The sequence below is a fragment of the Lygodium microphyllum genome, chromosome 26, assembly GCF_053477565.2.
Source record: "Lygodium microphyllum isolate KBCC chromosome 26, Lygodium_microphyllum_v1.1.10, whole genome shotgun sequence".
Lineage (NCBI taxonomy): Eukaryota > Viridiplantae > Streptophyta > Polypodiopsida > Schizaeales > Lygodiaceae > Lygodium > Lygodium microphyllum.
Window position 1 is genome coordinate 23,670,577 of NC_141160.1, and position 13,185 is coordinate 23,683,761.

The following is a 13,185-nucleotide window of genomic DNA, read 5'->3' on the forward strand; positions in this document are numbered from 1 at the left end:
GCATTTGTAGCATTGCCTATCTATCTATAATGTTACTACATCATGACACAAAACACACTTTGCATTGCTACACGAAAGGCAAACTTTGATTCTTGGTAAATTTGAGGTTGAAGGATCTATAGTGTTGTTGTATCATGATGCATAGTGTATCTATAACATTGTTTGTAGTATTGTTGCATCATGACGTGAAGCGCATCTAAAGCATTGCCAAATTCTGACATAAAACACATAGACTATTGTCACATGTGTGAAGCACATCTATAACATTGTTGCATGACGATACAAAGTGCACATGGTATTGTCAAGCATGCAAAGCACATCTATAGCATCACCACATCCCAAAGCAAAACACGCAAGAGTGTTGTCACATACACTAGCACGATGCATGGCATATCTGTAACATTGTTGTAGTGTTGTTGGATCATTGTTGTATCACGACGCAAAGTGTACAGAGTGTTGTCAAGCATGCAACACACATCTATAACGTTGCCCCATTACAACGCAAAGCATACAAAGTGTTGTCACGTGCAAAGCACATCCGTAGGGTTGTTGCATCACGATCCAAAGCAAAAAGTGTTGTCACACGTGCAAAGTGCATCGATAGCATTGTTACATCACAACACAAAGCACAGAAGAGTGTTGTCATGCATGCAAAGTGCATCGATAGCGTTGTTGCATTACTGCAACGCAAAGTGCACAAGAGCGATGTCACGCGTGTGCGAAATGCAAAGCTTACAAACTATGAAAGAAATGGTCCCACACACCGCCCTTGTGCGAAATGCAAAGCTTACAAACTATGAAAGGAATGGTCCCACGTGTGGAAAAAATAGGCCACTTTGGATGGTTCTCGCTCTAGCACGCAGTCGACAGCACGCTCTCTTCTGTAAGGCACATCCATTTCTGCTTGCTGTGTGTGCGCATCAGGGTTCCTGACAGGAATTGGAGAGAGAGAGAGAGAGAGAGAGAGAGATGAAGCGCCCTCGGTACTCCAATCACGACAGATCAGAAGACACAACAGGTCCCGGGGAAGATATTGCCGCTCTGTCAGACGATTCCCTGCACGAGAAAATCGAAAGGATTCGAGACAGTCTAAGGCTTGGGAAGGTGAATGCGAAAGATGACAACAAGAAGTTCCTTGCCCTTTTGGAAAAATGCGAAAAAGAGAAGGCTTACAGGGAATGCCGGACCGAGGTTGGTTACTCCATTCATGGTCATATGCTGATCTTTTGTTTTAGACCGTGAGATTGCAAGTTCTGTAGCCTAATTAGACGATGAGATCAAAGCATTGTACTTCTTCAAAGATAAGATCCTACTATTGCACTTCTTTGATTCTGCATAAAAAATGGATGGAAAAATATGTTGCTCCCCTTTGTTTTTGATACTGAATTGGACATTCTTAGAGTGGTCCATGGGTGCATTTACATCTTTACCCCGTTGGCCAGGCAGATTTTCAGGCACGCCCTATCGATGTTACCTTGGGCAAGCATGGACAAAGTCAATGCGATGTGCAGGTGATCGATGACAATGAAGCGGTTCCTTACATTCCTGAAAGAAGTAGCCCAAAAAGTGAAAGTCCAGCATCAAGTCCAGGATGTCATGTTGTTCCATGTGAATTGAGCAATGGAGACTCTATCAGGCAGCACTGTTTGCCATCTGATGCAAACGGTAATGGGCTGGTTCCAAATGAAAGGCTTGTAGTGCTAAACCCGAAAGACCTTGAAGATTCTTCACCTGATCTGCAGGATAAAGTTTGTCTTTTGTGCCAAAAGAAGTTTGCAGCCATGACAGTGGATAAGGAGTCATCTTTTTGTAAGCGGTGCCGGTAAATGCATACCTTTTTGGGCAAATATCACAGTATAGAGATAGAACAATTGTACAGTGAATGATTGCATCTTATCACCGTGTGGTTGCTTAAAGGAGTTCACTTGTAATATTCTGCAACAAATTTTTTGCTTTATAAGCTTTGATACACGTGTATATGAACAATAGATGTAAAATCTTAATCAAGAGCAGTTATTTCTGTATTCATGCTTGCCTCTTTGACTGTAACCTGCTGCTGAAACACTTGCTACTGTGCATATTTATTATATTTGCATATACCCTTCTCCCCTAGTACTTGCAAAAGTCTTTGATTGCTGCTTTCTCTTTGTAAAGAAAGAGTAATCAATTTTTGGTGGATGTCAAAAATGGAACTTCATAGAACACATAATGAGCGTCTTGAATGAATGGAAGGAAATATGATTGCAAGGGTAGATCAAGCACATGTCTAATTGGAGAAGGATAATTTATGCGATTGGGAAGGGCATCTTGATTTATAATATTATTATAAGTGTGCAACCACTTCGAAAATATGGTAAGGCTGACTAAAGGTTTGAAACATTTTTCACAAAGGTTTTTTGTATTCACAAAAATAGGCTCCATGTCAAAATGTATAGGTGATTCCTTTCCACTCCTTGAGTCCTACAATGAAGGAGATGGCTCATTGTCAAGGAGAGAATTGGAGAGAGAGAAAGAAGAGAGAGAAAACTGCAAAAGAGAGAAAAGGAGTGTAGAAGAGAGAGAAAGATTAGAAAAGGAGAGAGAAGGACAGAAAGAGATGAGAAGCCATAGAAGCTGTAAGCAAGGTGATGAGGAAAGAGACAGTAATGTATTAATGTTTCAAAAAGATGTGAAAAATTACATCTCTCCCTTTTCTACCTATGTCAGTTTGACATGGTATTAAACGGAATAGTACTTTGTTTTTAACTATACAAGTAGGGAAATGAATGAAAGATTAAAGACATATGGATTGAAATGAAGGAATGAAAGTAAGCCTCAGCTATATGCATGATCAAGAGTACTTCAAAAGTATTTGGAGCCTTAAAGTTTTTAAGAGATGGGATTAAAATGAAGAAGATAGCTTGCTGTAAGAATAGACCCTTCTAAACCAAATCTGCCATAACTTCTGGTAGAAGTGTCTAAACGAAGCATACCATATGTTAAAACGTAGCTCTTGAAGAGTACTTTGACCCTATGTAGGTGGCATAATTCTGAAAATTGGGCAGAATAAAAATTGTTTTAAAGCAGTGTGTTGTCAGGACCCTGTCTGCACCATAGCTGGCTCCATAGTTAGTATGCTTCAGCCACACCAATGTGTCTCGTAGGTAAGGAAACTCATCTAGTATAGAATCAGGCCTCCAAGAAGCTTCTTTAGGTGGCAAACCTCTCCATTTAATCAAATATTCAATAATAGAGCGAGAGCAAAGCTTCTTCTCACGTTGACCTATGACAGCCTCAGGGATGTAGTGAATAAGATCTTCTTCATCAATAGGTGGCAGCTCATCAACTGTATCAACAAGAGCACCATAGAAAGGTTTGAGCCAACTAACATGGAATACATTATGAATCCTAGTAGAAGAGGGTAGTTCCAATCTATATGTTAAGTCTCCAATGCGCTTTAGGATCCTGTAGGGTCCATAAAACCTGTAAGCAAGCTTGTTACTGGATCCTGTCAGAGTGCAGCGGTGCGGAAGCGTAGGACTGAGAGAGAGAGAATGCAGAGAGAAAAGGGAGAGAGAGACAGTGTACAATGAAGATCTGCTGTATAAAGAATGCTGAATACAAAGATATACACGGGCGCAGTGCGCTGGACTGCGTGTCTCCACCTCGACGATGCGACCTGCTGTCCACCTCGAAGTCTGCTGCGGTCTGCACTGTCTGCTGTTTGAAATTTGTGAACAGAGACAGAAATCTGCACGGCACCGGTCTGTAATCTGCGACAGAGAAGAATGTCCAGACTGCTGAAAACGTCAGCAATAAATAGGCGAAAAATCACCTAGAACGGGGCTAAAAAATGGGGCGCAGCCTGATAAAAATGGATGCAGGCAGTCGGACTGCCACGTGGCAGTCCGACTGCATAGTCCGACTGTGCAGCTGGTCCGACTGCTGGACCAGCTGTGCTGCTGCCTAAAAAACAGGCTATGAACTCTAACACCCCCTCTCAGAGCTTGGACAAGGCAGAAGCTTGAGGGATCTGGAATGTTACCGAAGTAGAGCCTGAGGAAGCGCCTTCGTAAACAAATCCGCAAGATTATCCTCCGTCTTGCAATACTCCACAGTGATGGTCTCATCCAGAAGCTTTTCTCGGATGAAGTGGTACTGGATCTCAATGTGCTTCGTCCGGGCATGAAAAACAGGATTCCTTGCCAAGGCAATGCAACTCTCATTGTCACATCGCAGCAATGTAGGACAAGTCTGGGGGCACCCAAGCTCCTCCAACAATCTCCGAAGCCACACAACCTCGCATGTGGTGGAAGATGCGGCCCGATACTCCACCTCAGTAGACGAAAGGGCTACCGTGGGCTGCTTCTTGCTACTCCATGAAATAACACCTGCACCCAAAGTAAAGCAGTAACCTGTTGTAGACCGCCTGTGGTCCATGTCACCGGCCCAATCCGAGTCGCTCCAACCTGCAAGTACAAGATCTGACCCATCTGTCCCTGCGGGATAATGAATCCCCAAATCAGACGTCCCCCTCAGATACCGAAGTATCCTCTGAGTAGCCTGCCAATGCACCATCTTAGGTTCACTCATGAACCCGGCCAAGAGCCCAATAGCAAAACATAGATCAACCCTGGTGTTGAGAAGCCAAATCAAAGACCCTATCAACTGTCGATAGCGGGAAGCATCCGCCAAAGGAGAAGCTGAGTGGGAAGTGGCCTTCCAGTTCGGATCCATAGGAGTAGAGAGGGCCCGACAATCTTCCATCTCAAAAGACACCAAGAGCTCCTGTACATATCTCTGTTGGGAGAGAAAAATCCCCCTCTGAGACTGATAAATCTCATGTCCTAAAAAGAAATGGAGTAGCCCCAAATCCGTCATCTCGAACGTCCGATGTAAAGCTGACTTTGTCTCCTGGACCTGCTGTGCATCATCACCTGTGACAATCAAATCATCAACATATAATACAAACAGCACACAACCTTCCCCGGAAGTGTGAACATACAGCTGCGGATCGGCCTTGGACCGCCGATATCCCAACTGAGTCTGGAGGAACGAATCAATCTTCTCGTTCCAAGCTCGCGGGGCCTGCTTGAGACCATACAGGGCCTTCTTCAACCTGTAGACTTTCCCATCTGAAGAACCAAAGCCAGGAGGCTGCTCAACGTAGATCTCCTCCTTCAAATCACCATTCAGGAAGGCCGACTTCACATCCAGCTGATAAACAGGCCATCTCCTATGGCCAGCCAAAGCAAGAACAGCTCTAATGGTTGCCATACGAGCTGTAGGGGCAAAGGTGTCATGACAGTCAATCCCTGGGCGCTGGGCAAAACCCTTAGCAACAAGGCGAGCCTTGTGCTTATCCAAAGTACCATCACTGAGATATTTGGTCTTGAAGACCCACTTGACTCCAATCACCTTCTTCTTCGGGGGGCGTGGCACAAGTGACCAAGTGCCATTCCTCTCAATAGCCTCCAACTCAGCTTCCATAGCTTTCTTCCATGGGGCGGACTGTAAAGCCTCCTTCACGGAGGTGGGCTCTCGATCCTGCATAACTCGGGACATCAAACAATAATTGGAGCAAACAAGCTCCGAAGAATGCGCCTGGTGCCTCCATGACCGCCGCGGACCATCCTGCGGTCCCCACTCCTCAAGAACCCCCTCGATCCCTGAATCACGGAGTGTGTCACGGGCCCAGCGAGGAGGAGGCCGAACCTCCCCTCGTCGTTCTCCATCAGTAGAAGACTCTGGAATGTCCACCGGGGGTAACTCCTCAGAAGGGTCCGGTGGAACAGTAGACTCTGTGTCAGAAACAGAATCATAATCAAACGGCACAGGCTCCAGTGGAACTGTAGAAGGAGCCAAACTCTCCCCTGGATCTCCAAGAACGGAATGCTCCTCACCCGTTGAAGAAGCCAGAACCTCCACAAACCGCACATCACGGCTAGTATATACATCCCGCTTGACGGGATCATACAGTCGGTAGCCTTGGGACTGGGAGCTGTAGCCAACAAATACCTGTTTTTGGGAAGCCGCTTCAAATTTGTCACGGTGAGCCTTGGGAATGTGAACATAGGCATCACACCCAAAGACCCGAAAGTAAGAAACATCTGGCTTCGTCCCAAAATAAGCCTCAAATGGAGTCATCCCTTCCACGGCCGAAGTAGGGGATCGATTAAGGATGTGGACTGCAGTAGCCACAGCCTCGGCCCACAGAACCTGAGGGGTCTGTCGGTGCTCCATCATGGTGCGCGCCATCTCGATCACACTGCGGTTCTTCCGTTCTAGAATACCATTTTCTTGAGGAGTATTGGTATTGGCATACTCCTGGTGAATTCCTCTATCTGCACAAAACCGAGCAAATTCATTAGACACAAATTCACCTCCCTTGTCGGATCGCAAGGTCTTCAACTTCCGGCCTGATCGGTTCTCCTCAAAGAGAAGCCAATCCTTGAAGTGCGAGAAAGCTTCTGACTTTGGTGCCAAAAAGTAGACCCATATCATCCTGCTATAGTCATCCACGATGAGTATGAAGTACGAGCTCCCACGCAGGGACTCATTCCTCATAGGGCCACATAGATCCGTAGATACTAACTCCATCGGTGAAGTAGACCGCCGCGAAGCGGTGTGGGGAATGGCATCCCTATGCTGCTTCCCCCTTATGCAGGAGACACATGGCTGCTGGCTCACCACTATATCCGGCAACCCTCGAACAAGCTGTCCCCGTGACGCCTTCCGAAGATAGTCATAGTTCAGGTGACCAAACCTAGCATGCCATAATTCAGACTGTGACTGTGAGGTAAGAAGAAGAGTAGAGAGGGCAGTGGAAGACTTCAGTTTGTAAATGCCATTCTCCTCATATCTAGATGATAGAACCTTCCTCGATTCACGATCAAGGACTCGCACAGTAGAACTGTCAAATTCCACCAAAAGACCAAGGGAGCAAATCTTATGAACTGAAAGGAGATGGTACCCTAATCCTGGTACATGCAAAACCTCTGAGGTATGGGTGCCACCTCGTCCATCCGGAATAAGCTGCATCTTACCTCGACCTGCAATAGAAACTGAAGAGCTGTCTCCAATGAGAACCTGCCCACGCGAAGGTCGCAGCTGGGCAACACCATCTGATGAAGGAGTCATGTGCCGTGAGGCACCACTATCAATAATCCACTCTCGAGATTGGGGAGCTGCCATCGCAGCATCAGAAGCATTCGGTGAAGCGTCCTCAATGACAACTAAATGGAGAAATGCAGCTGATGAGGGTGCAGCCACCACTCCAGAATCCTTGGTTTCCTTCTTCTTGGTGTCCTTCGAGTCTTTGTCAGGGCAATCCTTCTTCCAATGGCCAGTCTTTCCACAAATATGGCATGTGGAGTCTTTGTCCTTGTCCTTCTCCTTGTCCTTCTTGGACTTGTTATCCCCCTTCTTCTTCTTTTGGTCCTTCCCCTTCTTCTGAGAGGCTTGACCTGTCAACGCCTCCGTCTTGGAAGCATTCTGTCCCTTTAACTGTTCCTCTTGGTCCAAGACCATAGGAACCAACTCTTCCCACCGAAGAGTAGACTCTCGCCCCGAAGCAATAAGGGCAGGGTAAAATGTACCGAATCGTGGCGGCAACTGGGACAAGAGTGTGATCGCCATGTCTTCGGAGGAAATTAGCTTCCCCGCATTCTGAACCTGCATCTATAGCTGCCTTAGCTTGTTAATGTGTTCCCTTAGCGAAGAAGACTTATTGACGGACAAGGTCCGCATCTGTACCTCCAAAGAAACCCTCTTCATCAGGGTCATCCGATTGTACATTTGATCAAGCTCCAGCCATATCTCACGAGCCACCGTCAAGTGCTCGATGTAAGCGATCACGGCTGTAGTGCATGATAGAAAGAGAAAGGATCGAATCTTGGCATTCAGTTTGTCCCAATGAGACTGGGCCCTGGCCAACTCCGCACGAGCATCGGAAGAGAGTTTGGACTCATCTCTTACCGAAGGCCGGTCAATATCTTCCTGTACCAACTCCGCCAAATCATAGGACTCAAGAATGGCCAACATCATAACGCGCCAAATGCGGTAGTTGTCGCCGTCGAGCTTCTGATCTGTAGGAAGAGCCGGTAGGACAGGCACCTTCCGGTCCATAATCGCCTGGAATTCCAAGTCCATCTCTGTAGACATCTTCACCTGCAATGCCTTCTCAAACGCAAAAGCAGCCCCCTCTGACTGGGTAAACTCAGCCTGCTAAGGCTCTTCCGCGTCCCGAAGCTTCTTCACCCGCCGGAGGTGATGAAAAAGCAAAACCTGCACTTTTAGGTTGAAAACTCAAACTTTCTCCACGTAAAACAGCAGTAAACAGCAGCAAATCCACCACCTGTACTCCTTTCCTGTGCGCCCACACTCGTTTCAGCCTTGTTCCAAGGCGCAGCCCTCCTGTCTGCCCTTAAACGCAAAAAACGCAAATTTGTGTCGCGATGGAAACTCCTTTTCAGGTTGATTCTGCGCTCAGTCAGCCCTCAAACACTGCTCTGATACCATGTCAGAGTGCAGCGGTGCGGAAGCGTAGGACTGAGAGAGAGAGAACGCAGAGAGAAAAGGGAGAGAAAGAGACAGTGTACAATGAAGATCTGCTGTATAAAGAATGCTGAATACAAAGATATACACGGGCGCAGTGCGCTGGACTGCGTGTCTCCACCTCGACGATGCGACCTGCTGTCCACCTCGAAGTCTGCTGCAGTCTGCACTGTCTGCTATCTGAAATCTGTGAACAGAGACAGAAATCTGCACGGCACCGGTCTGTAATCTGCGACAGAGAAGAATGTCCAGACTGCTGAAAACGTCAGCAATAAATAGGCGAAAAATCACCTAGAACGGGGCTCAAAAATGGGGCGCAGCCTGATAAAAATGGCTGCAGGCAGTCGGACTGCCACGTGGCAGTCCGACTGCACAGTCCGACTGTGCAGCTGGTCCGACTGCTGGACCAGCTGTGCTGCTGCCTAAAAAACAGGCTATGAACTCTAACAGATCCATCCTTCAAGGTAGAATAATGAGACTTGGGCACTTTCAGCAAAACTAATTCTCCTTCTTAAAACTCTAAGGGTCGCCTTTTCTCATCTACATACATCTTCATCTAATCTTGGGCTTTCCTAAGATTCATCTTACACTGCTGAAAAAGAGTTTGCATTCTTTCCAATTCTTCTTTTCCACGAGGATTGATTTTCTCATTGAAAATGATTGTGGGTAAGGGTATCTTATAACCGTACATAGTCTCAAAGGTTGAAACTCCAATTCTAGCATGATTAAAGTTATTGTAGGCAAACTCAGCCAAGTATAACTAAGAATCCCATGAATTCTACGCATCACGACAGAAATGGCGAAGACAAGTCTCCAACCACTTGTTTACCTTTTTTGTTTGTCCATCAGTTTGTGGATGATAGGCTGTAGAAAGAGCCAATTTAGTACCCATAGATGTGAATACCGCCTGCTAAAAGTTACTCATGAACTTTGAATCTCTGTCATGAACAATTACCTGTGGTAATCTATGTAATCTAAACATTTGCTCCATAAACTAACTGGCCACTTGAGAAGCAGTAAACTGGGTCTTGATTGGAATGAAATGGGCTGCCTTGGTGAGTCTATCCACTACCACATATATACTATTCCATCTCTTTTTGGTAGTAGGCAAGCTAGTAATGAAGTTTATGGTAATGTGCGTCCATTTACTCATAGGAATAGGTAATGACTGCAACAAACCGCCTGGCTTATGGGTGTTGTCCTTATTCTGCTGATAAGGCGTATACTTCATGACAAAATCTTTTATATCTTTCCACAGTTCTTTCTAATAGAAGCTTTTATTGATCTTATCATAGGTTTTAAAAACTCCAAGGTGTCCAGCTAAAGGTGAAGAATTCAACTTCTTCATAATTTTCCGTATAAAAGAAGAAGTAGAGGGAATAACAATCTTGCCATTTAACTAGATTAAGCCATTTTTAAGCTGATAATGGGAGTTATTCTCTATGAGACCTTGCTGTAATTTTTGAAAAACATGACTGAGCTCTCCATCCAAAAGATAGGCTTTCTGTAATTCTTCAATCCAGTCACTATGTAGCTTAGTCATAGCTAAAACTTTATATGCCCACATACGAGAAAGAATCAGCCACTACATTGTCTTTGCCCCTGGTATGAGTGATGTCAAAATCATAATTTTGCAATGTAGCTACCCATCTATGTTGATTAGAAGTAAGTTTAGATTGAGTGAGGAAATACTTTAGGACCCTGTGATCACTTTGAATTCTAAACCAACTGCCATTCAAATAATGGTGCCATTTCTTTATCGTATGTAAGATAGCCTACATCTCTTGGTCATAGATATTCATAGCCATTTTCTTATCTGTAAGCTTGTGACTTTCAAAGGTAATCATTCTATGCTTCTGTAACAAAACAACCCCTATGCCTTGGCCACCACTGGCATCACAATGAATGGTAAACTCCTTTGAAAATCCGAGCATACTAGAATAGGAGCAGAAGTAAGAAGTTCCTTTAATTGGTTGAAGCTACTATCTATAAGTGCATCCCAAAAGAAAGCTTCTTCCTTCTTCAACCTATCAGTCAAAGGAGCTGTGATAGCCGTATAAAATGAGGATAGACCAAGAAACCCTCCAAGTGAAGTAGTAGTCGTAGGTGTTGGCCAATCTTTAACACACTGCAGCTTCTTCGGGTAAGCTTGGATTCCTTTTTCATTGACAATATGTCCCAAGTACTCCACCTCAGTTTGCATGAAAGAGCATTTCTTCTCCTTAGTAAGGAGTCTATGATGCCTCAATACATCAAAAACTTTCCTCATGTGTGATAAATGGTCTTGAAGAGTCTTGTTGTAAATCAAAATGTCATCAAAGAAGACCAAGACAAACTGAATGAGGAAGGGCTGCAAAATCTTGTTCATCAGACTCTGGAAAGTAGCTGGAGCATTGGTAAGCCCAAATGGCATCACTAGAAAATGGTAGAGCCCTCAGTCAGTCCTAAAGGTAGTCTTGATTTCATCACCCTCTCGCATACGAATCTGATGATACCGTGACCTCAAGTCAATCTTTGTAAAGAATCTAGCCCCCTTGAGCTCATGAAGCAAATCATCAATTCTGGGTATTGGGTGCTTGTTCTTCATTGTGATCTTGTTGAGATCCTTGTAATCAATACACATCCTGAAAGATCTATCTTTCTTCTTCACTAACAAGACCAGAGATGCATAAGGTGAAAAATTAGGTTCAATGAATCCCATTTTAAGAAGCTCCTTGATTTGCTTAGCTACTTCTTCACGCTCACACTTGGACAATCTCTAGGGTGGCTTATTAATTGGCTTTGAGTTGGGCTTCAATTCGATTCGGTGATCTATTGCTCTCTTAGGAGGCAATGAAGTAGGTACTTCAAACAAATTTCTATACTCCTCAAGAAGAGCTTTCAAAGCTGGATGATTTTTTGAATCTTTGGACTGATCTTCAACCTCTTTATTTAGGTGCAAAACAAAAATCTATGAGTGCCTCTTGTACTTCTCCTTGAGTTGTTGAATGGTGATAAGTTGAAAATTTGATTTACTAGAGATTCCTTGTAAATGGATGAGCTGTGCATCAAAGATAAACTCCATATACAGGTGTGAGAAATCCATAGTAATTTTGCCCAATGTTATCAGCCAATCACACTGAAGTACAACATCTATGGGCCCCATTTCCAAAGCTACCAGGTTTACTTTTACTTCATAATTTTCAGCCAGTTGTCAAGAAACCTGTGAGCATATTTGAGTGCCGATTTCTTCTTCACCATTGGCTACTTGAACTCTTATGGGTTGTTGTAAATCAGTGGGAAGACAATTCAATTTATCCACAATGGACTTATTCACAAAACTGTGTGTATTGCCACTATCTATCAGGATAAACACATCCTTCCCATGAATATTACTCTTTATACAAAGCGTATTAGGGCTCTTAGATCCTGTCCAAGTACCATGGAAATGGAACAATTAGTGGTAGCAAGTGGCTCATCATGAGTTTCTTTCGGATCAAAAGAAACACTACCGCCCGGATCAAAAGGAAAAGTGTTGGCAGGATCATAAAAGTGTTCTTGCCTAACTTCTTCCTCAACATCCTCATTTTTAGCGATAGTTACAAATGCATTGATATCATCAATGTCATCCTCTGAATCTTCAAAGACTAGCATACTATGAACCTTGGCTTTTGCATTTTTATATACACACTTTGTTGCATGGTCAGATGTATTCTTTTCTCCACATTTGAAGCATAAGCCTTTTTCCTTCCTTTCTTTGTAGAGGTCCATAGGAATAGACTTTGGTTTCATATTGGCTGAAGTAGATTTAAACTTGTTGTCCCCTTGTTTTTGAAGCATTTAATGATGGATAAGTTAGTACTCTTAGGCTCCCACTTGGTGCATGATTGCTGCCATAAACATTGCCAACTTATCCTTGTTTTAAAACAGTCCTTGGCTGTCCATAACCAGGCTGAAATGAAAACTCCCTTTTACTTCTTTCCATAATGCTTCGTAAGCTCAATAGCTTTGAAAAGATTGGTAGGGTTTTGTGCCATAACATCACTGCTGATAAAGAAGGTTCTAAACTATACATATACTTGTGGAGTTTAGTTTCATCACTAATGCTCTCTACATATATGGTAAGGTTGAGAAATTGGTTTGTATAATTCCGTACACTTTAGGCCTCTTTGCTCTAATCCATACCATCTTCGTGCCAATTTCTCTTTTTCAAGAGGAGAGACAAAGACTTCAGCCATAAGTGTCTTGAATGCATCCCTATTCTCTACATGTATGTTCTCTTTCTTGATGTAACTCCACCAAGTATGTGCAAATCCTTCCAAATGCAAAGATGCAAAATAAATCTTTATATCGTAAGTCCTAGGGAATATATCAAAATAGGATTCTAATTTTGAAATTCATTCCTCTAGATCGGATGGTGAAGATGATTGCCCGTTATACTTTGCCAAAATGATCTTATCCTTCAACTCTCTTTTATGAAAGGGTTGCTGTCCCAAAATAGTCTACTCATGATTTTTAGGCATTGAACCTCCAAAATAAGATAGTACTCTTCCAATAGGTGGCTAAGAACTAGTGTGAAACCTTTCCAATAATATAAGACCTCTTGGAGGTTGGGAATTTAGCCCATAAGCTTGGGGATTTGTTCCATTCAAATTGCCCAAATGGGCATCA

General features: G+C 43.9%; 1 protein-coding gene across 4 annotated transcripts in view; it reads left to right on the forward strand.

The window, feature by feature from the left end:
- The first annotated feature begins 828 nt into the window (after positions 1-828).
- The window catches only part of LOC148013053 (ubiquitin-like-specific protease 1C), a 46,513-nt gene continuing 34,156 nt past the window's right edge, over positions 829-13,185 (forward strand). Inside the window, exons 1-3 of one of the 4 annotated variants that reach the window (XM_087668430.1) lie at positions 1,052-1,191; positions 1,447-1,665; positions 1,743-1,822. In XM_087668430.1, coding sequence (XP_087524556.1) covers positions 1,621-1,665; positions 1,743-1,822 — 125 coding nt within the window. In that variant the 5' untranslated portion in view covers positions 1,052-1,191; positions 1,447-1,620. Of the gene's footprint in view, positions 1,192-1,442; positions 1,823-13,185 lie in introns of all 4 variants that reach the window. The other 3 variants (XR_015688926.1, XM_087668427.1, XM_087668428.1) reach the window with 3 other exon arrangements.